Here is a 25,457-nt window from a genome sequence, read left to right as displayed (position 1 = left end):
AATGGGAATGGAAGTGGAAAACCCCAGGAGTTGATGGTGGGTTGTGTCCAGGCTCTACGAGCTTTCTACATCGAGGATAAACACCTCGGTGGGGATAAGACAAGACTTGAGAAGCATTGGCGTACTGTTTGTACATTTACCTGGTGTTTATACGTGTATTGCACCTTTCTTTTCTCAGATCAACTCAACTTTACGGGTTTGATGTGTGTGCAACACCATAAAGGCAAACAGTGGCGTCGAAGTATCTGGTACCGCTTTTTAATATCTTCTCTTGGTGTCAAGTGCCGTAATTTACTCCCACTCATCGCTATTTCATTACTATCTAATCTCTAATCACCAATTATTAAAATAATTCTCGTTTAATTGCCCTTCGATGAGTGAAAGTCTAGAACAATAACAACTTTTAATAAATATTATTAAATATCAAACGAGATTTTGCCTACGCAAATTCCATTCAAATGTCTTCATTGTTATATTTTTAGCTTCAATATGTCATTAATAAACTGCAAATACTTGTTTGCTGAAGCTGAAGATCAACAATATTTATAATGGCGTTAAATCATAACTACAAGGGCTCACGGAAAAAAGTTAACTCTAATAAATAACAGTCGATTTATAATAAGTAATGATCAACTGCTAAAAATTACCATTTCAAACAGTAAAATCGTGATTTAACTATTCACTTTATAATATTTACCATTTAAACGTTACAATTTACTTTTTACATGGAAAAAAATACTATTTTAAACAGTAATATTCGCTATGTAAATGTCTAAAATGTTTAAGTATAATAATTAACAATTCAGACTTTGATATTTATCATTTCGTACCTAAAAAATGATCTTATGATATGTAAAAAGTATAAAATAAAGTTAGTAAATTTCTAATACAAGCAACGTCAATATTTACAAAGTAAAATGGCAAATTTTAAACGCAACGCTAAAAATCAAACTGTAATTATTGACTTGCTTGGACTGTTAAAATGTATATTTTAAAAGTATAATTTTTACTATTTCAAATGTTAAATTCTCTCAGAGTAAGACCCCCTTCTCTTTCATCTGAGTCCCCCTTCTCATAATATCGACTATATATTAAAATGGCAATTTTTACTGTTTGAAACTGTAATTTTTTAAGATAAAACAGTCGTTATTTACTATAGTGACAGCTACTAATCACATTTTCGATATTGAATTATAAATTGTGGCTTTTACACTTTCTACACGGAAAAAAGTAAACTGTAATAAATAAAGTAATGATCAACTGCTAAAAATTACCATTTCAAACAGTAAAATCGTGATTTTACTATTCACTTTATAATATTTACCATTTAAACGTTACAATTTACTTTTTACATGGAAGAAAATACTATTTTAAACAGTAATATTCGCTATGTAAATGTCTAAAATGTTTAAGTATAATAATTAACAATTCAGACTTTGATATTTATCATTTGGTACCTAAAAAATGATCGCAATGATATGTAAAAAGTATAAAATAAAGTTAGTAAATTTCTAATACAAGCAACCTCAATATTTACAAAGTAAAATGGCAAATTTTAAACGCAACGCTAAAAATCAAACTGTAATTATTGACTTGCTTGGACTGGTAAAATGTATATTTTAAAAGTATAATTTTTACTGTTTCAAATGTTAAATTCTCCCAGAGTGAGACCCCCTTCTCTTTCATCTGAGTTCCCCTTCTCATAATATCGACTATATATTAAAATGGCAATTTTTACTGTTTGAAACTGTAATTTTTTAAGATAAAACAGTCTATAGTGACAACTACTAATCACTTATTTTGGATATTAAATTATAAATTTTGGCTTTTATACTTTCTACATTAAGTTTTGTAATATTTATATTTTTGCCACCCCGATGTCCGCTTTACTGTTTGAAACTATAACAAATTAACCGGAATCCGAGTGAATATTACAATTTACTTATTTCCGTGTATATTTTCTTTTTGTTATTTTCATCTTTATGCTCACCTGCTCGAGTAATTGTCAAGGGATTGATGCAATTCGAATATGTTATTTAATTTTTTCTCTTTTTGGTTCTCTTTGTCAGTAGAAAAATAATTTTAAAAACTACTTTTTAAAGATTATTAACCCTGTTAATGGCTACGGCTGTTGGGTTCGTTTGTTAATAAATAAAAATAAAAATAATAACCGGGCAAAAGAAGACCTGTCTTGGATAACTCGTTTCCAAATTCACTCACACCGTTTTAAATCTATAGATATTTAAATTAAAATTCCAATGATAAAGCCTTGTTGGTGTTTTACGTGCCTGGAGTTTAAATAAAAACAATTTTATTTTGTTGGTAATTAAAATAAAAAATAGTTGCGCGCCATCGGATTGTCATTTTGACGACTTTCTTTTTAATCTTAAAGGCTGGTGATTGATCACCGGATAAATAGTGCATGTTAACCACATAAATAGTACAATCATGGTTGATTACAGATTTATATATTTGTATTTAAAGTTTTGAATATCGGGCGAGGCGAGACCAATCACTATACCACTCTACGTCCAGCCACTCACTTTCTATTGCCCAATCATGCCAAGAAATCGCCAACATTATATATTATATATATCTTTCTGTTCTTACTACCGACCTCGATCGACATTCACACGAAAGCGCTACAATAAACACATTTTCTTATAAATAAATAAATAAATAAATCTTACAGATTTAATATTTTTTATCATTATATTCAATAATATTATCTTCCATTTTTCCCACATTAGTTTCCTTTCTCATGCTTTATTATTCTATTTATATTTAAATAAATTCATTATTACGCTCATTCTTTAATTATTTTTATTGAGAAATTTTTATTAATTAAAAATATAACAATATAAACTTACTTTTACATTTATAATAAATTAAATACAAATACTCTTCGCATTAAATGTAAAACAAAATGTCGGTAATGCTGGTCGCGTGTAATGGCGCCGGCGCGCAAGCGCTCTGTACAGCTACCGGTAAGGTTGGAAGTAAATGTTTTAGACGGCAAATATTTTACTAGTATTTTTTATTATAGTACAATTTTAACATAAATAAATATCTGTTTTTATATTCTGTTGCCGTTCACGTCTCGATACAAGTCATCATTGATACCGTAGAGTCTTGGCGAGTCATTGCAGTCGACCTAAAAAAGAAAAAATTAAATTAATTATGCTAATATTTATGAAAATTAATTTAAATATTAGCATAATTTTTAGATAACAAATAAATTATGGTAAAAAAAAAATTGACATGTAGAAATTTTAAAAAATTACAAATGCAATTATTTTAAATAATTTATTAGAATTAATTTAATTATTAAATAAAATTAGAAATTAATTAAGTGATAGTTAACTTTAATATCATAAATTAATTTAGCAGATATTTGATAATTAAAAATAATTTTAACAAATAAATTATAGCAAAAAAAAATGAGAAAAAAAATTGACGTGTAAAAATTTAAAAAAATTAAAAATGCAATTTTTTAAAAATAATTTTTTTGAACCAAATTTTTTTGTTAAAAAAAATTTGAAAATTCTCTAGTGACTGCTAAATTTTAATTTCATTAACTATACTAATATTTATGAAAATTAATTATAATACTAAAAAATATTTTTTTTAAATTGCACTTACAGTTTTTTAAATTTTTTACAAATGAAAATTTTTTAAATTTTTTTGTAATGATTTTTTCAATAAAAAAAGAAATTCTAAAAATTTTTAGATGGCTAACTTAATTTTCATAAATTAATTTAGTAGATATTTGATAATTAAAAATAATTTTAACAAATAAATTATAGCAAAAAAAAATGAAAAAAAAAATTGACGTAAAGATTTTAAAAAATTAGAAATGCAATTTTTTTAAAATAATTTTTTAGAACAAATTTTTTTGTTAAAAAAAAAATTGAAAAATTCTCTAGCGACTGCTAAATTTTAATGTCATTAACTATACTAATATTTATGAAAATTAATTATAATACTAAAAAATGTTTTTTAAAAATTGCACTTACAGTTTTTCCTATTTTTTACAAATTAAAATTTAAAAATTTTTTTTTGTAATGATTTTTTCAATAAAACAAAATTCTAAAAATTTTTAGATGGCTAACTTAATTTTCATAAATTAATTTAGCAGATATTTGATAATTTTTTTAGTAAATAAATTATAGCAAAAAAAATTGACATGTAATTTTAAATAAAAAAAAATGGTATTTTTTAAAAGAAATTTAATTATTAAATAAAATTAAAAAATTAATTTTTCAGAGATATATAAGTTACCTTGAACCACCAATCGCAGACTCGGGTAGTTTGGCTAAAAACGGTGCCATTTGGACAAAGAAAAGAGAACATCTGACCGCTGGGAAGACACCAGTGCCAAACTTGACATCTAGCTTCTGGATCTGCGTAATAACCTGGCAATTTCCCCCCGCAGTTGAACCCCAGGCCCGGGGGCACTGAGTTGTAAACGGGGTAGTCGATTCCAGGTCTGTATCCGTCAATTTGCTGGAAATAATAAAAATACATTTCGAAATTAACTGCGCAATATCTGATAAATATTTACGGGCAAAAAAAAAGAGTAAAATTATATTGTTGCTTCTTACCGGAAGAGGTATTGTTCTTTTATTTTTTTTTTTATTATTATCAATATCAGATATTTAATAAATTATGGCAAAAAAAAATGAGAATTGTATTAGCCGACACTTGAAAATTTTTATTTTATTAAAAATAATTTTTAAAAAATTAAAACAAAAATTTTCACATGTAGAAAATTTAAAAAATTACACAGAATTTTTTAAAAATAGTTTTTTAGTTCTAATTTTTAATTAAAAAAAATCAAAAATTTTTGAGTGTCCACTAACTTAATTTTCATAAAAAAAAAATGAAGCCATCTAAAAATTTTTATAATTTTTTTTATTAAAAAAATGAAAAAAAAATTTTTCATTTATAAAAAAGTTAAAAAATTATAAGTGCAATTTTTTTCAACATATTTTTTAGTTCTAATTTAATAAATTAAGCAAAATCAAAAATTTCGGCTTTATTATAATAAAAAAAAATTGCCATGTAGAAATTCAATTTGTTAAAAAAAATAATCAAGTGACATAATTTTAATCTAATTATTAATAGCGGTATTTTAATCTAAAAAATGATTACCAAATTTTTTATTAAATCATATTAATAAAAAAATCAAGAATATTATTATTTTTATGAGGGTAATATAACCAAATGCTCGGTATTTATCTCTCTGATTGGAGCAACATTTATATTGTTGTAGTTCTTCCGGTGAAAATGAATAGGATTGCGCATCCTTCATACTCGACTGCTCCACAACACTTTTAAAAACTTCCCCAGGTTTTGGTTTTATTAAACTTTTTTACGATCGATTGTCGGTGTGAAAAAATAAATTTAAAAAATCAAGTAAGAGTTTCTACTTTACAATAAAGAAGAGATTATTTAAGAGAATGCTCGCGTAATAATTAATTAAGTGACGGGATCACGCATGTAATTGTTGCGTAGCAACGTGAGAAGTTTCATTGACTTGAAAATATGTTGATATTTAATTTTGAGGCAATACAAAACTTACCGCAAGCGTTGACTGATATAAAATGGTACCAGCGATGAGCACAAGCGCGTAAATAAATTTGGAGATCATCTGTAACAATTTATTCACTAGTATTTATTTATTTATTTATTTATTCACTAATATACTTGGATAAAAATAGAGGAGAAACAACAAACAGAGACTCGTGTAATATCAGTATTGTCTTGAAGATGCTCTGCAAGAGGTGGTATATATAAGGCCCAAGAAGAATCGGCAGTCGGGGGGAAAATCTGAGAGCCCCTCTCAGAGGAGTATCTCACAGCACAATTGCACCCCTCCAGCAGACATCCACCACCTTTGATTAAAATATCCGAGGTATGGTTTATTGTAGAGGAAATAAACAGCCTGGTCTTGTTTCTTGTTCTTTCTTGTTTGGCTTATTCGCTTATTCTCAATGTTGATGTTCCTTGGAGATTCACGCGATCTAAGATGTAGAGGAAGATCGTAACACGAATCCCTTCTTGTGAAATCGGTGCTCTGTACCCGTGAAAACAGTTGTACTTTGATTCAACTGATCATTCGATAAATTTTTACTTTTATTTAATCATTAACTCATTTGTTTTTCTTTTCTTACAATTTTTTTATTGGTAAAAAATTTTTTTACAAATTTTTAAAGATTAATTAGTTTAAAAAATTACAATTTTACAATTAAAATTTTTAATAAAAATTATTTCTTCTTTAATAAATTTTTATATTTAATAATTTGAAAAATTAGTATTAAATTTCTTCTCATAAAAAATTGAATAAAAAAACTATAAATACATTTTTTTTTAGCTTAATTAGTTTAAAAAAAATATTTTTTTATTTCATTATTAATTTTAAAATCAAAATTTCTAATAAAAAATATTTATTCTTTAATAAATTTTTAAATTTAATAATTAAAAAAATTAATATTAAATTTCTTCTCATAAAAAATTGATTCAAAAAACTATAAATAAATGTTTTATAGCTTAATTAGTTTAAAAAAAATATTTTTTAATTTAATTATTAATTTTAAAATACAAAATTATTATTTAACAATAAAAATTATTTCTTCTTTAAGAAATTTTTTAATTTAATAAAAAAATTAATATTCAATTTCTTTTCATAAAAAATTCAATAAAAAACTATAAATAAGTTTTTTTTAGCTTAATTAGTTAAAAAAAATTTTTTTTTATTCAATTATTGATTTTTTGTTTAATTTTAAGATAAAAAATTATAATTTTACAATTAAAATTTTAATAAAAATTATTTCTTCTCTACTAAATTTTTTAATTTAATAAAAAAATTAATATTAAATTTCTTCTTTAATAAATTTTTAAATTTAATATTTAAAAAATTAATATTAAATTTTTTTTTCATAAAAAATTGAATAAAAAAACTATAAAAAAATTTTTTTTAATTTAATTAATTAAAAAAAAATATTATTTTATTTAATTTTTATTTTTCGAATAAAAAATTAGAATTTTTCAATTGAAATTTTTAATAAAAATGATTTCTTCTTTAATAAATTATTAAATTTAATTGAAAAAATTAATATTAAATTTCTTCTCATAAAAGATTGAATAAAAAAATGATAAATAATTTTTTTTTAGCTTAATTAGTTAAAAAAAAATATTTATAATTAATTATTAATATTAAATTTTTAATTTAAATTAATTAAAAAAATGAATATTTAATTTTTTAAGAGAAAAAATTTAATTAAAAAAATGTAAAAAAATTTTTTCTTGCCTGCAGAGAAGAAATATAAAAAAATATAAAGCGTTTATGCAAATAAAACAATAATTGACGGTAAAAATATTAGAATCAAAAGCGGAAAATCTAATATAAAAATTATAGGGTTGGAATATTAATCTTCGATCCAAGGCTGTTGACAATAGCGCTTGTATTAATTTGAAAAAAAAAAAAAAAAAAAAAAAAAAAAATCTTGAGAGTTTGGAGGCATTGGAATTAAACGAGCCGTGACAGAATAAGAACAGCTCCTTTTGTTGGCTCTCGTTTAAGAAATACCTAAAAAATATGAATATTTATTTAATAACAACAACAGTAAGACATATGCAATTAAAATAATGAAAAAAATGTATGTTCTTTTCACACAAAAATGTAATACTCGGAGTAGAGTTGTCGCACGTGGAAACTAAAAAATATTCTCACGTCTGGTAATCCTTTGGTATTAAATAATTAATTATAAATTGCACACACGAGAGTAAAATAAGAAAAAGAGAAAGAGAAAGAAAGATTATAAAGTGACTTATGAAACCGGAGTAACTCTGTATACTAATATACAATTCCACTGTAAAAACCTAACGTATGCGTGTTGTGTTCCCTCAAATACTATTGCGTAACAAATATATACTTATTTTTTTTTTTTTTATTTTAGTTTCAGATCATTTTAGACAGTCAATAACAATAACGACATGAATTATTGTTGCTACATTGGGACAATACAATGAAAAAGTCTTTTCCGGATTTAAATTTATGTTGTATTAGGTGATACGGTATGTAATCAATTACAGTAACTTTTTTTATTTTTTTTTAACCTTTGTTAAAGTTATTTTTTATAAAAATCATTTCTTCTTTTATTTTACTAATTAATTTTACATTTCTTCTTAAAAAAACATTTTTTAAAAATGTTTTTGCATAAAAATTATTTCTTCTTTAATTTTATTATTTATTAATTTTAAAAAATTATTTATTACATTTTTTAATATTAATTAATTTTACATTTCTTCTTAAAATAAATTTTTTTAAAAATATTTTTGCATAAAAATTATTCATTTTATTTTTTAAAATTAATTAATTTTACATTTCTTCTTTAATTTTATTATTTATTAACTTCAAAAAATTGAATAAATAATTTTTTAATATTAATTAATTTTACATTTCTTCTTAAAAAAAATTTTTTTTTTCTTTTTGCATAAAAATTATTAATTTTATTTTTTAAAATTAATTAATTTTACATTTCTTCTTAAAAAAATATTTTTGCATAAAAATGATTTCTTCTTTAATTTTACTAATTATTAATTAATTTTTCATTTCTTCTTTAAAAAAATTTTTATTTTGCATAAAAATTATTTCTTCTTTTAATTTACTAATTATTAACTTTAAAAAATTATTTATTTAATTTTTTAATATTAATTAATTTCAAATTTCTTCTTTAAAAAATTTTTTTTTATATTTTTGGATAAAAATTATTTCTTTAATTTTATTATTTATTAATTTTAAAAAATTATTTATTACATTTTTTAATATTAATTAATTTTGCATTTCTTCTTAAAAAAATTTTTAATAATAAAAATTATTTCTTCTTTAATTTTACTAATTATTAACTTAAAAAAAAATTATTTTATTTATTATTTTCAAATAATTTTAGACAGTAAAAATAATGACATGACTTATTGTCGTTACATAGTGACAATACAAAGAAAAAGTCTTTTCCGGATTTAAATTAATGTTGTTGTATTAGGTGATACGGTATGTAATCAATTACAGTAGCCTTTTTTTATTTTAAAGCTTATGTCTCTTGTTCATGTCAGTTTCACGTTCATTTTATCATCAGATACCTTCAGTGGCGGTCGTCATGTCTATTTGTTAGTAAAAATACTAAATATCATCTTCATTTCCTAAAATTATAACATTAAGGTAAATAAATATTTTTTTAACTAATTTAAAGAAGATTAAATAAAAATTTAAGATTATTTTTTGGTACTTTTAATTGTGAAACATATAAAAAAAATTTATTTAAAATTAAAAAAAAATTTTGATATAAAAAATTAAAAAAAAAATTTTAGTATAACAAAAATTTATTTAAAATTTTTAATAAATTTTAATATAAAATAATTTTATTTAAAATTTTTAATAAAAATTTTTTTTATACTAAAATTTTTTTATATAAAAATTTTTTTTTAATTTTAAATAAAATTTTTAAAAAATTTTTATTAAAAATTTGAGTATAAAATAATTTTATTTAAAATTTTGAATAAAAATTTTTTTATATTAAAATTTTTTTTTAATTTTAAATAAAATTTTTAAAAAATTTTTATTAAAAATTTTAGTATAAAATAATTTTATTTAAAATTTTAATATAAAATAATTTAATATTCTTCATTAATGAAAAAAAATTTTTTTTAATTCAATAAATCAAAAGTGTAATTAAATATTTAAAATTTAAGTTAATTAAAAATTTATAAAATATTAATTCAAAGATTTAATATTAAAAAGTAATAGAGTAAAATATATTATTGTAGTAGACTCATAAATTTTTTTTATTTAATGAAGATAAGAGTCTTCCGATAAGCCTCCGACAGATAATTAGACAATAAAATTATTTGTAGCATAAAAAAAGTGTAAAAGTGACAAATAACAAATCTTTTAAAAATTTGGCAACGCACGAGCGAATGTGGACGTTACTCTTGTAGATGAGTCGCGGCCGAGTGCACTTCCGGCGACCGTTTGCCATCGCCGTCATTTCCTGCATCCCGTAATTGTCTTTGCACACGGACTAATAAAAACCCAGACTTGTTTGTAAACAGAAACTACTCTCGGTTTTGTTTAAAATATATATTTTTTGTTATATAACAATAAATGATAAATTAATAATTACACGTCAGTGATTGGTGATTGCAAGAGTTTAAATTTCGTGGGAATTTTTTAGTAAAAAACCGTTCAAATAGTAGGCGTTAAATGATCACCTGCGGTAACGTAGAATGCTAATGAGAATCTTTAATTCAAACTGACAACTATCCAGCTCACCTGACTCACTTCCTGTACTCTACACTCCAATACATAACATATTATGGTTATAAGCTAGAGAGATAACGACCTCACCCTCTATAGACAGTGTTTATGGTAATTATTCAGGCACAACCAGTGTAACACAATCCCGGTTCTATGTACATACTTTTTTTGTGTAATTATCAACGGTCAACGTAATTTATAATTAATAGTTTTGTTTTTTATTTTTTTTTAATAATTCATTTTAAAAATATTTTGCAAAAAAATTTATTAATTATGAAAATTTTTATTAGTAAATATATCATCTATATTATTAAAAGAATAACAAAATTTTGTGTCTGTTATGATAAGTATTTAGGCTGCATTCGAAAATGCTCTCTCTAGGTACATAATTAAGAAATTACCTTTTATCTCGTGAACTATTGACATTTTTAAAGATATCAGCTCATCCAGATGTTACACTCATCAAGACCTTTCATTTGAGTACCCACATCAATTTTTCATATATTTTATATATTTATATATATTATATATATGTATATATGAAAAATATATCAAAAATGCATGTGGGTAATCAAATGAAAGCTCTTGATGAGTATAACATCGAGATGAGCTTATATCTTTAAAGATGTCAATATTTAAGAAAGTAAAGGGTATTTTAAAAAATAAATCTTGTAAACTATTGACATTTTTGAAGATATAAGCTCACTCTGACATTACACTCATCAAGAGCTTTCATTTGAGTACCCACATCAATTTTTCATATATTTCATATATTTATATATATTATATATATGTATATATGAAAAATATATCAAAAATGCATGTGGGTACTCAAATGAAAACTCTTGATGAGTATAACATTGGGATGAGCTTATATCTTAAAAATAATGTCAATAATTAAGAAATGACCTTGTATATTGTGAACTATTGACACTTTTAAAGATATAAGCTCATCCCGATGCTACACTTGTCAAGAGCTTTCATTTGAGTACCCACATCAATTTTTCATATATTTCATATATTTATATATATTATATATATGTATATATGAAAAATATATCAAAAATGCATGTGGGTACTCAAATAAAAGGTCTTGATGAGTATAACATCGGGATGAGCTTTTATCTTTAAAAAAGTCAATATTTAAGAAAGTACAGTGCAATTTAACAAAATTCATTATTTATTAAAGCAAAATTTTATTTATTTATAGTTCACAAATTACGGCAGTCACTTAGTGACTGCAAGATAGCTGTAGTTTTAATTAATAAAATATTTTAATAATAAATTTTTAATCAAAAATTCATTCAATAAGGCATTTTCTGCACTCGTGTTTTAGAATAAACTTTTTGTTCGTTGCCTCAACCTCATAGTTACTCAAAAATCCCCTTTAAAATTTTATAATTCAAAATATTATCAATAGATGGCCTTGCGAGGTTATTATGAAATTAATTTTAAAAATTATCTTTCAATAAAAAATTATTTTAATATTATTAAAAATAAAGTTCTTGTTAAAGAATTTTTTTTTTAGTTAATTAAAATATCTTTAAAAATCATTTTTTACTAAAAATTCTTCTAAAATATAAAATTTTGACTAAAAAAGTAACAACTCTAAAAGTCATTGAATAAAAATAAAAAATTAATTAAAAATAAAAGCAACCGAAATATTAACTGGCATAAACGTTATTTACTTAAACACGAACAAGTATTATTTTAGGGTATCGAGGGCGTTGTATCCGGCCGGTAAAATAAAAAAAAACCCACGACGAATTGGTTAGGTCAGGTGCAAGGTGCAAGACTCTCGCACGTGCTTTTATAAAACTTCATCCAGAGTAACAGCTGTTGCCCCGGACTAAATAGAGAAACTCAATCTCCAGCTCGCTATTTTCGTCATCATCATCATCATCATCACGATTAATCATTATAATTTAATTACAATTAATGATTAAAATTCCTAAACTATAACCGAGTTTATTATATTGCGAATAAAAATCACCAGATAGTAAAATCTAATCTCCAAGGAAGATAAGAATGTTATCACTCGGTTTTTCTGACGATTGCGATGTAATGAAATTAACGTTAAGTAGAAGTTAAATAATCAGTTGTTTGCAGGAAGATGAGCGGCGAGGAGTTTGGGTACACCAGAAGGGACCCGCGAGTACTCAGACGGGCCTGCGAACACCCTATGCCCCTAAAACTCGGAACTGAGCCAGAAGGCGTGTCAGGACGAAGCGCAGGAGGTTTTTCTGGAGTAGGAGTTATACCGGAAACCGGAAGTGCCCAAGCTAACGTACAACAACGTCCAGCTCCGGAGGCCTCAGTCATTCGGGACACTTCAAACTCACCAAACGTTGTTCAGTATCACTACAAGTCTCCTCAGTCTAATCGAGTAAGTTTTTTATATTTTTTCTTCTTATTTTAAATTATTTAATTATTCAATAAATAAAAATATCAATTATTTTATAAAGAAGGAGACAAAGTTGTTATTTTTATATTTCTTCTTTTATTTTAATTTTTTAAAAATTATTTTATAAAGAAGAAATATATAAATTAATTATTTTTACATTTTTTCACTAACTATTTATTTCTTCTTTTTATTTAAATATTTTTAAATTATTTAAACAATAAATAAATAATAATATTTCTTATTTTTATATTTCTTCTTTTAATTTATTTTTTTTTAAAGAAGAAATAAATTAATTTATTAAGAAGAAATATATAAATTAGTTATTTTTACATTTTTTCACTAACGATTTATTTCTTCTTTTTAATTTAATATTTTTAAATTATTTAAACAATAAATAAATAACAATATTTGTTACTTTTATATTTCTTCTTTTGATTTAATTTTTTTTATTAAAGAAGGAATGAATTAATTATTTTATTAAGAAGAAATATATAAGTTATTTTTACATTTCTTCACTAACGATTTATTTCTTCTTTTTATTTAAATATTTTTAAATTATTTAAACAATAAATAAATAACAATATTTCTTATTTTTATATTTCTTCTTTTAATTTATTTTTTTTTTAAAGAAGAAATAAATTAATTTATTAAGAAGAAATATATAAATTAGTTATTTTTACATTTTTTCACTAACTATTCATTTCTTCTTTTAATTTTTTTTCAAATTATTCAATAATTAAATTAATTACTTTGTAAAGAAAAAATAAATACATTATTTTTGCATTTCTTGTATAATTATGTATTTCTCCTTTCAATTTAATTATTTTATAATTATTTAATCAATAATTTCTTCTTTTGATAATTTAAATAATTTATTTTAAAAGAAGAAATATGTAAATTAGTTATTTTTACATTTCTTCAATAACTAATTATTTCTTCTTTTAATTTTTTTTTTAAATTAATCAATAATTAAATTAATTACTATATAAAAAAGAAATAAATACATTATTGTTGCATTTCTTCAATAATTATTCATTTTTTCTTTTAATTTAATTATTTTATGATTATTTAATCAATTATTTTAAGAAAAAAAAATTTTTAAAAAAGAAATAATAAATTAATTATTTTTAAATTTTTTCTTAATGTTTAATTATAAAAGATGAAATAAATTAGTTTTTAATATAAAGAAGAAAAAATAAATAAATTTTATAAAGAAGAAATAAATAAATTTGTTATCTTTATATTTCTTCAATAATTTTTTATTTCTTCTTTGAATTTAATTTTTTTTTTAATTATTTTATAAAGAAGAAATATATATAGTAGTCATTTTTACACTCTTTACTAACTATTCATTTCTTCTTTTGATTTTTTTATCAAATTGTTCAATAATTCAATTAATTACTTTGTAAAGAAGAAATAAGTACATTATTTTTGCATTTCTTCAATAATTATTCATTTCTATTATGATTATTTAATCAATTATTTAAAGAAAAAAAAATTTTTTTTAAAGAAGAAATAAATAAATTTTTTTAAAGAAGAAATAACAAATTAATTATTTTTAAATTTCTTCTTAATATTTAATTATAAAAGAAGAAATAAATTTTTTTTAAAGAAGAAATAATTAATAAATTATTTAAAGAAAAAATAAATTAATTATTTTAAAATTTCTTCTTGATATTTAATTATAAAAAAAGAAATAAATTAATAAAATTTTTTTAAAGAAGAAATAACAAATTAATTATTTTTATAAGTCTTCTTAATATTTAATTATAAAAGAAGAAATAACTAAATTTTTTTTTAAAGAAGAAATAAATAAATTATTTTAAAATTTCTTCTTAATGTTTAATTATAAAAAAAGAAATAAATTAATAAAATTTTTTTAAAGAAATAACAAATTAATTATTTTTATAAGTCTTCTTAATATTTAATTATAAAAGAAGAAATAAATAAATTTTTTTTAAAAGAAGAAATAAATAAATTATTTTTAAATTTCTTTTTAATATTTAGTTATAAAAGAAGAAATAAATGAATTATATTAAAAAGAAGAAATAAATAAATTTTCTAAAAAAGAAATAAAAAAATTTTTTTTCTAGAAAGAAGAAATGAGAACAGAACACCTGACACCTCTATCTTCGCAAGACAGAAGTCTAATTACAGGGTTATCAAACCTGTCAGTGGACAAAAATGTGTTCGAGAATTCAGAAGATCTACCACAAGTGTTCCAAGTAAAATACCTGGGCTCTGAAGACGCACGTGGTCTCTGGGGAATAAAACACACGCGAAAGCCAGTTGATAACATGGTAGACTTAGCGAAGTCATTACCGACAGGCTCGCTCCCGCTGATGAAACTGATCGTCTCGACGGAAGGTGTGACTCTTGTTCCCTACGCAAGAAAGGCAGAAGGCACCAACATTATCCGCAAAATTTACCCCATCGAGACAATATCCTACGGCGTGCAAGACCTAGTGTACACGCGCGTCTTCTCGATGATAATTGTCCGTGACTCGGGAAATTTTCGCAAAATTTCCCCCTTCGAGTGCCACGGGTTCGTGTGTGAGTCTAAATACCACGCTCGGCAGATGACTTACGCTTTGGCAACAGCCTTCCAAATTTATTCCCACGCCATCAAGGCACTCAAAGACGGGAAAGTTCCTTCGGTTAAGAAATTCGCAATTGATCTTCGGACTCCTGAGGAAATCGAGACCGAGCTAACTCGTGACTCCGAAGCGTAATTATTTTTTTTTTTTTATTTTAAATACGTTTTGTTTGTTTGTATATATAAGAGTATAACGATTGTTGATAAATTTGTTGTTTTCGATACATATTTTATATCAAGACGCCACGCCTGTCTTTGAGTATGGCTAGTTGTCCAAAGATTCCGATTTTTTAAAGAATTGTGCTCTTCAGCACTCTAAATTTCTTTTTTTTTTATTTAAATTAATCATTTTTTTTTATAATTTAAGTCGCTTTTAAGCAGACCAATATCAATTACATATCGCTTGTACATAAAATATTTATAATATTAAGTTGTACGTGGGTATTTATTATTTTTATGGATTAGAAACACGGTAGTGTCTTGCACTCAATAGTTAATTAAGAAATGACCTTGTATCTTGTGAAATATTGACATTTTTAAAGATATAAGCTCATCCTGATGTTACACTTATCAAGACATTTCATTTGAGTACCCACATCAATTTTTCATATATTTCATATATTTATATATATTACATATATGTATGTATGAAAAATATATCAAAAATGCATGTAGGTACTCAAATGAAAGCTCCTGATGAGTGTAACATCAGGATGAGCTTATATCTTCAAAAATGTCAATAATTAAGAAATTGTAATTGTATCTTGTGAAATATTGACATTTTTAAAGATATAAGCTCATTTTGATATTATAATCATCGAGACCTTTCATTTGAATACCCACATCAATTTTTTATATATTTCATATATTTATATATATGGATTTATGAAAAATATATCAAAAATGCATGTGGGTACTCAAATGAAAGTTCTCGATGAGTGTAACATCAGGATGAGCTTATATCTTTAAAAATGTTAATATTTAAGAAATTAAAGGACATTTTAACAAATATCTTGTGAAATATTGACATTTTTTAAGATATAAGCTCATCTTGATGTTATACTCATCAAGACCTTTCATTTGAGTACCCACATCAATTTTTCATATATTTACATGTATAACATATATATGTATATATGACAAATATATCAAAAATGCATGTGGGTACTCAAATGAAAGGTCTTGATGAGTGTAACATCGAGATGAGCTTATATCTTTAAAATATATATTATATATATGTATATATGAAAAATATATCAAAAATGCATGTGGGTACTCAAATGAAAGCTCTTGATGAGTATAACATCGGAATGAGCTTATATCTTTAAAAATGTTAATAGTTAAGAAAGTACAGTTCAATTTAATAAAACTCATTATTAAATAAAGTGAAATTTTTGAATAAAAAAAATTTTTTATAAAAAATTCTCTAAATATTCCAAATATATCTTCGACCTTTTTTTTAAATTGATCTAACTTAACATAAATTTCAATAAAATACCAAAGCTATTAAAAAAAGTAAATATCCACAGACCCTAGTAATAAAAGATGTGTTTATAATGTAAATACACCAGGCTTGGGACAATTGTGTAAACATGCTTATAAAAATGGTAATAATTTATCTATGATAATCAGGCTGATTAATAAAAAAAAGTTGGCTTCTTTTCCGGGAACCTATATATAAAAATACTTAATAGATATTATAGCCTCGATATTTTATACACTATTTATAATGTTTGTATTGTAACAAAATAAAGAAAAAAACATTTTCAATCAAAAGAATTTTTATTTAAAAATTAAAAATTAAGCGGAGTCGTTGAAATTACATTCGGCTGAGTGGTATCAAACCGTGAGTTTTTTCCTCTGCGCCGGAGAACTCTCGGCCTGGGATTTCTTCTCGAGAATGGTGTCACGGAAGGCAGCTCGTTGGTGTACCCGTTTGCGGGCGCGTAGGAAGGTTCTTGGGAGCTTGGGTTCTCTTCAACTTCGTTGGTCTCGTTCTCTGGTTCCGGTTCTTCCTTCCCGATTTCTTCGTTCAGGACGTAGTACTGCTCCGACTCTTCGCAGGGAATCGATTCGTTTATTCTCGTGCATACAAATGTTGCCTAGAGTAAAAAAATAAAAATTAATTCCAGAATTTAAATTATAATTAATTAATATTTATTATTACCTGGTTAAAAACTGTTTCACTAGGACAAATAAAACTCCAACGACGCGAGCCACGATTTTGGGGCATGCACACGTGGAAAACTTGGCATTCATTATCGATATCTGCGTAGTACCCGTAAATTCGGTTCTCGCAAGAAAAAGTGTCGACAATATTTTCTCTAATTAGTGAAGCGTTGCTCGGTAAAAGTAATTCGGGCATATTTTCCTGAAAAATATTAAAATTAGTCACTTATTTTATGATTATATTGATTATAATAATTTATAAAGTATATTTTTGCATTAAAAAAAGTGGAAAAGTCACTTTCTGCGCATCGTGTATAGTAAAACACTCTTTGCTCGTTGTCTCAACATCACACAGCAAAAAAAAGCTCTTTCCCAATTTTTTAGTTAAATATTTTATCAATAGATGGCATTGCATGCTTATTATGAAAGTATTTCTTCTTTATTTTATTAATAAAAAATTTTATTTAATGGCAGGAAATTAAAAATTTAAATTAAAAGTTTTTATTCTTCTTAATTTCATTAAAGAAATTAAAAAAAAATTTTTTTTAATAGCGGGACATTTAAAATTTAAATTAAAACTTTTTATTCTTCTTAATTTTATTAAAAAAATAAAAAAAAATTTTTTTTTAATAGCGGGAAATTTAAAATTCAACTTAAAATTTTTTATTCTTCTTAATTTTTTTTAATGGCTGGAATTTTAAAATTTAAATTAAAAATGTTTATTCTTCACAATTGTATTAATAAAAATTTTTTATTCTTAATATTATTAAAAAAATTTTTTTTAATGGCGGGAAATTTAAAATTAAAATTAAAACTTATAATTTTAGTAAAGAAGAAATAAAATAATTAAAAGAGAAAATAAATAACTTACTCTGAAAATAGGTGTAGGTCTTCTAGAAAATTTCTGAGTGAATATTGGCGTGACACAAGCACAAAACACAATAAAAAATAAAATGCCCGACTTGGGACTCATCTTGAAGAAATGTAAAATAAATGTTAGTAAGAAGAAGCAGATGCGACTGATGGTTTGCTCCAGAAGAGCAGAAGTTTTATAGCCAGTTCCCCGGTGGATCTTGAATATTTGATGAATGACAGATCGTGTTCAGAAAATTAGCAGGAGGATCACGTATGCGAGCAGCCACAGCCTTATGATCCTCGAATTGCTGAAGGTCCCGATGCAAATCTCGTCCATCATGCCCAAATTACGCTACATATACCACATAAATATAAGTAAATGAGCGGATAAGTATACATAATGTGTACTTGAGATCCCCGGGAGGCAAATACACTGCATACTGAACAAACAAGGAGCTGGTGGCTTCTGAGAGAGTATCAATGGGGTGAGGATCCTCAGTCCTCAAGGCTTATTGCTCGGCTGTTATTATAATATGTAATAATACGAAGAGCCGGTTGGAATTCAGCCAATTGCGGCCGAAATTTAGTTGGTCACGGTGCACATGGAGGTCGGCTTGTGTCTCCAACGTGATTGATACTCGCTGAATACTTAATTCTTATATACTCATGCATATCTGCCAAATTTACCACTTGGAGCCATTGCCTGGTCATTGACCATGGTCTACTCGAGTTTTTTACATACCGGTACTCTTCGAATGCTTCACACGATTTTTTTAGCTTCGCAAATGCAGGTGATACATTTTTATTTTTAAGATTTTATCTTCTCAATATTTCAGGCAGATGCTAAGGAATTTTTTTATTTTTTTTCATCATTTATTCATTGGAAAAAATTATAATAAAATTTTTATACTCAAAATCAATACAAAATCATTATTTAGTCAATACTTTAATTACCGACAGTAATAATTATCATTAATATTAAATTAACAGTGTTTTTGTAAGTTCAATTGTATTTTTAAGCTGCATTGACGCTCAATATCAACGCATTGTTATTTTTAATCAATATTTTGATAATTCATCGTTAATATTAAATTTTAAAAGTTTTTCGCCCCAAAATAAAATTTTAAGACTGCATTGACACTTAGAATCAATGCATATTTATTTTTCAGTCAATTTTTGACTTATTTATAGTAATTTTCATTATCAATGCCAAATTGAAAGGATCTTTACTTACAAATAATATGTTTACATTACATTGACATTCAAAATCAATACAGAATCAATATTTTAATTACCGACAGTAAAAGTTATCATAAATATCAAATTAAAAGTGTTTGCTATTACGTTAAATTAGATTTTTCCTTGTCATTTTAAAACAATATTTTAATATTTGATAGTAATATTAAATTTCAAGTGTTTTGATCCGTAAAATAATATTTTTAGACTGCATTGACACTTGAAATCAATGCATGATCATTTTTTGGTCAATATTTTAATTACCGGCAATAATATTTATCATTTATATCAAATTTATAGGTTTTTTTTACGTTAAAGTATATTTTGGAGCTGCATTGATGCGCAAAATCAATACATTATTAATTTTTTATCAATATTTTAATATTTGATCATAATCTTGATCGTTAATATTAAATTTGAGGAGTTTTTATCCTCAAAATAATATTTTTAGACTGCATTGACACTTAAAATCAATGCATATTCATTTTTTAATCAAATACTTCACTTATTTATAGTATTTTTCATTATCAATGTCTAATTAAAAGTATTTTTCCCCACAAAATAATATTTTTATAATACATTGACACCCAAAATCAATGTCCGGCCATTTTTAGTCAATATTTCAAGAATTTACAATAAAATTTCTCATTAATATCAAAATAAAAATACTATTATACGCGAAATAACGCTTTGTAAACTGCATCGTCACTCAAAATCAATGTATAGACATTTTTAGCCAATGTTTTACTTATTTCCAATAATTTTCATTATCAATGTCAAATTATAAGTACCTTTACCCGCTAAATGATGTTCTTACATTACATTGACACTCAAAATCAATGCAATACCATTTTTGTCCAAATTTCAAACATTTATAACAAACTTTGTCGTTATTATTCAAATAAAAATACTATTATACACCGAATCACGTTTTTTGGACTGCATCGTCACTCAAAATCAATGTATATTCATTTTAGTCAATAATTCACCAATTTAAAATAAATTTCATCATTAATGTAAAATTTAAAGTGTTTTTAAACGATGAATAATATTTCTTTATTACATTGACCTTCAGAATCAATCCTTTTTTTGTTTTTTTCAATATCTCAGGTTCTACTTATCCGATTTTCATAAAAATTTAATGTGATCTTAATATTGACACATAGTAACTATAATTACAATAAAAATAAGAAAAAATAATAATTATAATAAATTAAAAAATAAAATTCATGATTTAGAAAAAATTCAACTTGAAATTAGATAGTTTTGGTAACTCATTAAAAATAAAATTACAGTATCAATAAATAAAAAAGAAAAATAATTACAACTTTCCCGTAGGAAAATAGTCAAGTCATCGGAATAAATAAACATATTATTTTATTAAATACAAAAAATAATGTACATGCTTATCCTAAAAACTGACCGTATAAATAAATAAATAAATAAATAAATTATAATATAAATAAAAAAAGGTAATGTTTGATGGTTGACGGATTGAATTTGGGTAACGGTAATAATTTTCAGACTGGAACAATTATGAACCTATCTGGTCCAGGCTCGGTATGCCAGCTGGTTTGGGTCTCTTTGGTTTTGGTCGAGCGACCTTTTTTTCCTCCAGTAACTCCCGTGGTCCTCCTCCGGCTCGTAGTGGTGCTGGTGCTGAGCGTGCTCGTAATAAATCACCTTAGAAGGATGATGGCCCTTTTTCAAGTCGATCCACAGCCGGACGAAATTAATTATCAGGCCCACCACCGCGATAGCGAAGAACTTGAACTGAAAGTGAGTCGAGATCAGCTGGAGAATCAAGCTTATCTTCGCCTGGAGTAAATGGAACAAGGGGAGAAGTTTGTGCAGCAGCTTCTTTTTCTTCTTCCCGATTTTTATTTTTCTTCCTTCTCCTAAAACAAAACATAATATTTTTATTGTTGTTAATAAATATGATATAAATTAACCGACAAACCACTTCCCGTTGGGCATCGTTAAATTCTTCTCACGTCTATTTATTTTATTGCAGTTTTACTTTACTCGTGTGCTACATTATTGTTTTTTATTATTATTACCAATGTAATGAGTCGCTTTTTTATATTTTAAACATTTATAATTAATTTTTATTACTTTTTTTTATCATAATTATAGATCCTATGTGTCAATTTAAAATACATTTCAATTTTATGCAAATTGGATAAGTAGATTCTGAGATATTTATATAAAAATGATAATACATTGATTTTCAACGTCAATGTAATTTAAAAATATTATTTTTTGTGTAAAGATACTTGAATTAGTGAATTATTTACTAAAAATGAGTGTATATTGATTTTGAGTGACGATGCAGTTCAAAAAACGTCATTTAGCGTAAAAAGATATTTTTATGGTGATATTGATGATAAATTTTATTGTAAAGATTTGAAATTTTAACTAAAAATGGCCGTGTGTTGATTTTGAGTGGCAATGTAATGTAAAAATATTATGTTGTGAGTAAAGATACTTTTAAATTGACATTAAAAATAAAAATGACTATAAATAAGTAAAATATCGACTAAAAAACGACTTTACATTGATTTTGAGTGACGATGCAGCTCAAAAAATTTTTTAATAAATACAGACACTTAAAAAGTGATATTTATGATAAAAATTACCTTAAAAAATTGAAATATTGACCAAACAATAATTTTACATTGATTTTGAGTCTTAATGTAATCAAAAATGACTTTTAATATTTAAAAAATACTATTAATTTAATATTAATGACAAATATTATAACAAGCAATTGAAAAATTGGTAAAAAAATGTTTTTACATTGATCATGAACGTAAAATTGATATTTATGATGAAAATACTGTCAAAAATTAAAATATTGATTAAAAGTAATTTGCATTGATTTTGAGTGTCAATGTAGTTCAAAATAATTATTCAATGTATTTAGACACGTAAAAATTGATATTTATGATGAAAATACTGTCAAAAATTAAAATATTGATTAAAAAAGTAATTTTGCATTGATTTTGAGTGTCAGTATAATCAAAAATCATTTTTAATCTTCAAAAAATACTATTAATTCAATAATAATGACAAATATTACTGTCAGTAATTCAAAAATTGGTAAAAAAGTGTTTTTACATTGATTGTAAACGTCAATATAGTCCAAAAAAATTTTCTAACGCATACAGACACTTAAAAATTAATATTTATGATAAAAAAAACTGTAAAAAATTGAAATATTGACTAAAATATAATTTTGTATTGATTTTGAGCGTCAATATAGTTCAAATTTCTTTTAAATCTTTAACAGAGACTATTAATTTAATATTAGAGACAAAATTTTAGCCAGTAATTAAAAAATTAGTAAAAAAATATTTTTACATTGATTTTGAGCTTCAATGTAGTGCAAAAAAATTTTTTAATGCATTTAGGCACTTAAAAATTGATAATTATAATAGAAATTACTTTTAAAAATTAAAATATTGATTGAAGAATAATTTTAGATTGATTTTGAGCGTCAATGCAGTAAAAATTAAGTTCTGACTTGAAATTTTAAGTTTATTTCATCAATAAAAATGTCTTTACTCAAAAACAATCTTCTTAAAGAAGAAATAATTTTTTTGAATATTTTATCAAAAATTTTAATCAGTATATTAATGATAAAAATAAGAAGAATACTTACTGGTATTATCATCAAAAAGATTACTAATTTCGTGAACAATAAAACCACTTGTCCTTTCCATAACTTTGCTGAAAGTGACATTGTCCTTGGTACCAGTAACTTTCAGTTCAATGGCATCCAAAGTGGCGTCGGTTAAATTTTTGACACACCCGAGGCTGTCTTGATCGACAAGACAGTTCAAAACTGCGTTTTCTTGCGCACTTTTTCCTCCAACAATTAGTAACAAAAATAAAAAACTCGCTAACTTAATCATATTTAGCTCGATCGGAAAAATAGAAAAATAAACGAAGATATGTGCGGAGTTTAAGCTCACGAGGAAACAAAACGTCGGTTTTTTATATCAACATCTTCTTATTTACCGAGCCGCGGTCGTGGTAAACCACTTAAACTAAAAAGATTACCACTTTTGAGTGTGGTACCTGGATTTAAACAGACATATGCTTCCCTATTGGAAGTTAAAGGCCAATGAGCGATGAGAATAGGCCTCCCGCCACGACGCTTTCTCAACTTTATTCCCCCGTGAGAAAAAGTAAGTTTTTTAAACTGGGACTAACTCCTTTTTATTTTCACCTCCTTTTTATTGATGACATTTCGCTTTCGAATTATTAAATGCACCAAAATTTTAATTTAAATTTAAATTTAAATTCGAGCGAAAATCTCGGAAAATTCGGAAGAAATTAGCTCGGAACAAGATTTACTATTCCGGATTCCGGATGAACTTTCAATAGAAATCGATGTGCTAATTTTCATCAAACGATTAGCTCGAATAATAGGAACTGAATTGTTTTATTGCGTATTAGTATGCAGGCTCACTACCAGATGCTCTTTATAGGCATCTTTTTCTTCTTTACTTTACTGTTTAATGTTTAGTCACGCTTACGCATCCCAATTTAATTTCTGATAGCTCACACTGCTGACATTTACATCGTATATCATTTCTGCAATTAAAGTTATGGTATTTTTTATTGCTGCAACACCTGACAGCCCAGTTCTTCTACTTTTTTACATTTTCTCTTTTTAATTTTAGTTTGTTTATGGTTTTAAAATTATTTTACTGCTTTGAATCAATTATTTTGGAAATTTATAAGACTATTGTTAGTTAAAAATGTTTTTTTTTCTTTAATTATTGTTAAAAATTTCTAGTTATAAATTAAAACATCAATTCTTGTACAAGAAGAGGAAAATTTGGATTTATTTTCAAAATTCTGGCTTAAAAATTAAATATAGGGCAAAATTGATCTTTTTTATAGAAAATTTAGTCCTCTATAATCTTTAATATTTTAGCCAAAATAAGTATTTTAAACTTTTGAAACCTATGGACAAGTTCTAAAATAAATTTTTCAACTTTAAATTCAAATTTTGGACAAAAAATTAAAGATAAGGCAAAATTAATAAAAACTTTTTTTATTAAAATTAAAATTTGCTATCAAAAAGGTCTCATATGATTTTTTTTTATATTTTGAATAAATAATTTAGCCAAAATAATTAATTTAAACTTTTGAAAACTTGGGATAAGTTTTATTACTTGATTTTTGGAATTTAAATTCAAATTTTGCACAAAATATGAGAAATATTTTGATAAAACCTTTTTTTACAGGAAATTTAATTCTTAATAGAGATTTCTTATAATTTTTTTTTGTATCTTAAAATTTTAGCCACAATAATTAAATTCAAACTTTTGAAAACTAAGAATAAGTTGTAAATAAATTTTTGAACTTTAAATTCAAATTTTGGGTCAAATATTGAATCAAAAAATTTTATCAGACATTTTTGGTATTTAATAATTTATGGTATTTTCAAAATTTAGTTTGAAAAATAAATTTTAATTTTTAATAAATAATTTAAACTTTTGAAACTTATTGATAAGCTTTATAATTTTATTTTTGAATTTTAAATTCAATTTTTTGAGAAAAATTGTATCAGACATTTTTGGTATTTAATAATTTAATAATTAATTATAATAATTTATTATTTAATTAGTATTTTATAATTTTATAATTTTTTGGTATTTTTAAAATTTAGTCTGAAAAATAAAATTTATTTTTTAATAAATAATTCAAACTTTTGAAACTTATCGATAAGTTTTATAATTTGATTTTTTAATTTTAAATTCAAATTTTTGAGAAAAAATGAGAGATAGGGCAAAATTGATATAGAAAATTTAATTTTCTATAAAAAAGGTCTGATACAATTTTTTGATTCAATATTTGACCCA

General features: G+C 24.1%; 5 protein-coding genes across 9 annotated transcripts in view; 1 reads left to right on the top strand and 4 right to left on the bottom strand.

The window, feature by feature from the left end:
• Positions 1–3,020: 3,020 nt before the first annotated feature.
• LOC123268420 (U-scoloptoxin(01)-Er1a-like) lies at positions 3,021–21,880 on the bottom strand. Of its 2 annotated transcripts, XM_044733450.1 has the most exons (5): positions 21,876–21,880; positions 14,957–14,961; positions 5,585–5,670; positions 4,282–4,506; positions 3,021–3,154 (listed from the first exon to the last, which is right to left on the bottom strand). In XM_044733450.1, exons 3-5 carry the CDS (start codon positions 5,651–5,653, stop codon positions 3,077–3,079), a joined length of 372 nt encoding a protein of 123 aa, XP_044589385.1. In that variant the 5' UTR covers positions 5,654–5,670; positions 14,957–14,961; positions 21,876–21,880; the 3' UTR covers positions 3,021–3,076. The 2 variants fall into 2 exon arrangements, with proteins under 2 accessions (XP_044589385.1, XP_044589384.1); XM_044733449.1 differs by lacking the exons at positions 14,957–14,961; positions 21,876–21,880 and having other exon boundaries at positions 5,585–5,774.
• Positions 4,351–15,887, top strand: LOC123268414. Of its 3 annotated transcripts, none has more exons than XM_044733438.1 (4): positions 4,351–4,487; positions 7,962–8,079; positions 12,428–12,704; positions 14,816–15,887. In XM_044733438.1, exons 3-4 carry the CDS (start codon positions 12,432–12,434, stop codon positions 15,452–15,454), a joined length of 912 nt encoding a protein of 303 aa, XP_044589373.1. In that variant the 5' UTR covers positions 4,351–4,487; positions 7,962–8,079; positions 12,428–12,431; the 3' UTR covers positions 15,455–15,887. The 3 variants fall into 3 exon arrangements, with proteins under 3 accessions (XP_044589373.1, XP_044589374.1, XP_044589376.1); XM_044733439.1 differs by lacking the exons at positions 4,351–4,487; positions 7,962–8,079 and adding exons at positions 8,948–9,055; positions 9,141–9,223; XM_044733441.1 differs by lacking the exons at positions 4,351–4,487; positions 7,962–8,079 and adding an exon at positions 8,948–9,055.
• The window catches only part of LOC123268409 (methylcrotonoyl-CoA carboxylase beta chain, mitochondrial), a 62,856-nt gene continuing 44,868 nt past the window's right edge, over positions 7,470–25,457 (bottom strand). For both annotated transcript variants that reach the window (XM_044733430.1, XM_044733429.1), the window contains one exon: positions 7,470–7,591. The gene's annotated coding sequence lies outside the window, so the exon portion shown is untranslated. The remainder of the gene's footprint in view (positions 7,592–25,457) is intronic.
• On the bottom strand, positions 17,067–18,684 carry LOC123268416. Its single transcript, XM_044733444.1, has 3 exons — positions 18,359–18,684; positions 17,486–17,689; positions 17,067–17,420 (listed from the first exon to the last, which is right to left on the bottom strand). Exons 1-3 carry the CDS (start codon positions 18,458–18,460, stop codon positions 17,112–17,114), a joined length of 615 nt encoding a protein of 204 aa, XP_044589379.1. The 5' UTR covers positions 18,461–18,684; the 3' UTR covers positions 17,067–17,111.
• LOC123268417 lies at positions 20,939–23,618 on the bottom strand. The gene is made up of 2 exons (XM_044733445.1): positions 23,243–23,618; positions 20,939–21,476 (listed from the first exon to the last, which is right to left on the bottom strand). The coding sequence occupies exons 1-2, from the start codon at positions 23,493–23,495 to the stop codon at positions 21,121–21,123; spliced, it is 609 nt and encodes a 202-aa protein (XP_044589380.1). The 5' UTR covers positions 23,496–23,618; the 3' UTR covers positions 20,939–21,120.

This window comes from Cotesia glomerata, linkage group LG7, assembly GCF_020080835.1.
Source record: "Cotesia glomerata isolate CgM1 linkage group LG7, MPM_Cglom_v2.3, whole genome shotgun sequence".
In the NCBI taxonomy this organism is placed as follows: Eukaryota; Metazoa; Arthropoda; class Insecta; order Hymenoptera; family Braconidae; genus Cotesia; species Cotesia glomerata.
The sequence above is the reverse complement of the archived record's forward strand: the minus strand, read 5'-3'. Positions and strand labels throughout refer to the sequence as shown.

Excerpts from the sequence above, each read along its gene's own strand:
- LOC123268420 (XM_044733450.1), bottom strand. The coding sequence starts at position 5,653 with ATGATCTCCAAATTTATTTACGCGCTTGTGCTCATCGCTGGTACCATT. Across the intron at positions 4,507-5,584 it reads TATATCAGTCAACGCTTGCG|CAAATTGACGGATACAGACC; the intron begins GTAAGTTTTGTA and ends TATTATTTCCAG. Across the intron at positions 3,155-4,281 it reads TCTGCGATTGGTGGTTCAAG|GTCGACTGCAATGACTCGCC; the intron begins GTAACTTATATA and ends TTTCTTTTTTAG.
- LOC123268416 (XM_044733444.1), bottom strand. The coding sequence starts at position 18,460 with ATGAGTCCCAAGTCGGGCATTTTATTTTTTATTGTGTTTTGTGCTTGT. Across the intron at positions 17,690-18,358 it reads GACCTACACCTATTTTCAGA|GAAAATATGCCCGAATTACT; the intron begins GTAAGTTATTTA and ends AATATTTTTCAG. Across the intron at positions 17,421-17,485 it reads GTGAAACAGTTTTTAACCAG|GCAACATTTGTATGCACGAG; the intron begins GTAATAATAAAT and ends TTTTTACTCTAG.
- LOC123268417 (XM_044733445.1), bottom strand. The coding sequence starts at position 23,495 with ATGATTAAGTTAGCGAGTTTTTTATTTTTGTTACTAATTGTTGGAGGA. Across the intron at positions 21,477-23,242 it reads TCTTTTTGATGATAATACCA|GAGAAGGAAGAAAAATAAAA; the intron begins GTAAGTATTCTT and ends GTTTTGTTTTAG.
- LOC123268414 (XM_044733438.1), top strand. The coding sequence starts at position 12,432 with ATGAGCGGCGAGGAGTTTGGGTACACCAGAAGGGACCCGCGAGTACTC. Across the intron at positions 12,705-14,815 it reads AGTCTCCTCAGTCTAATCGA|AAAGAAGAAATGAGAACAGA; the intron begins GTAAGTTTTTTA and ends TTTTTTTTCTAG.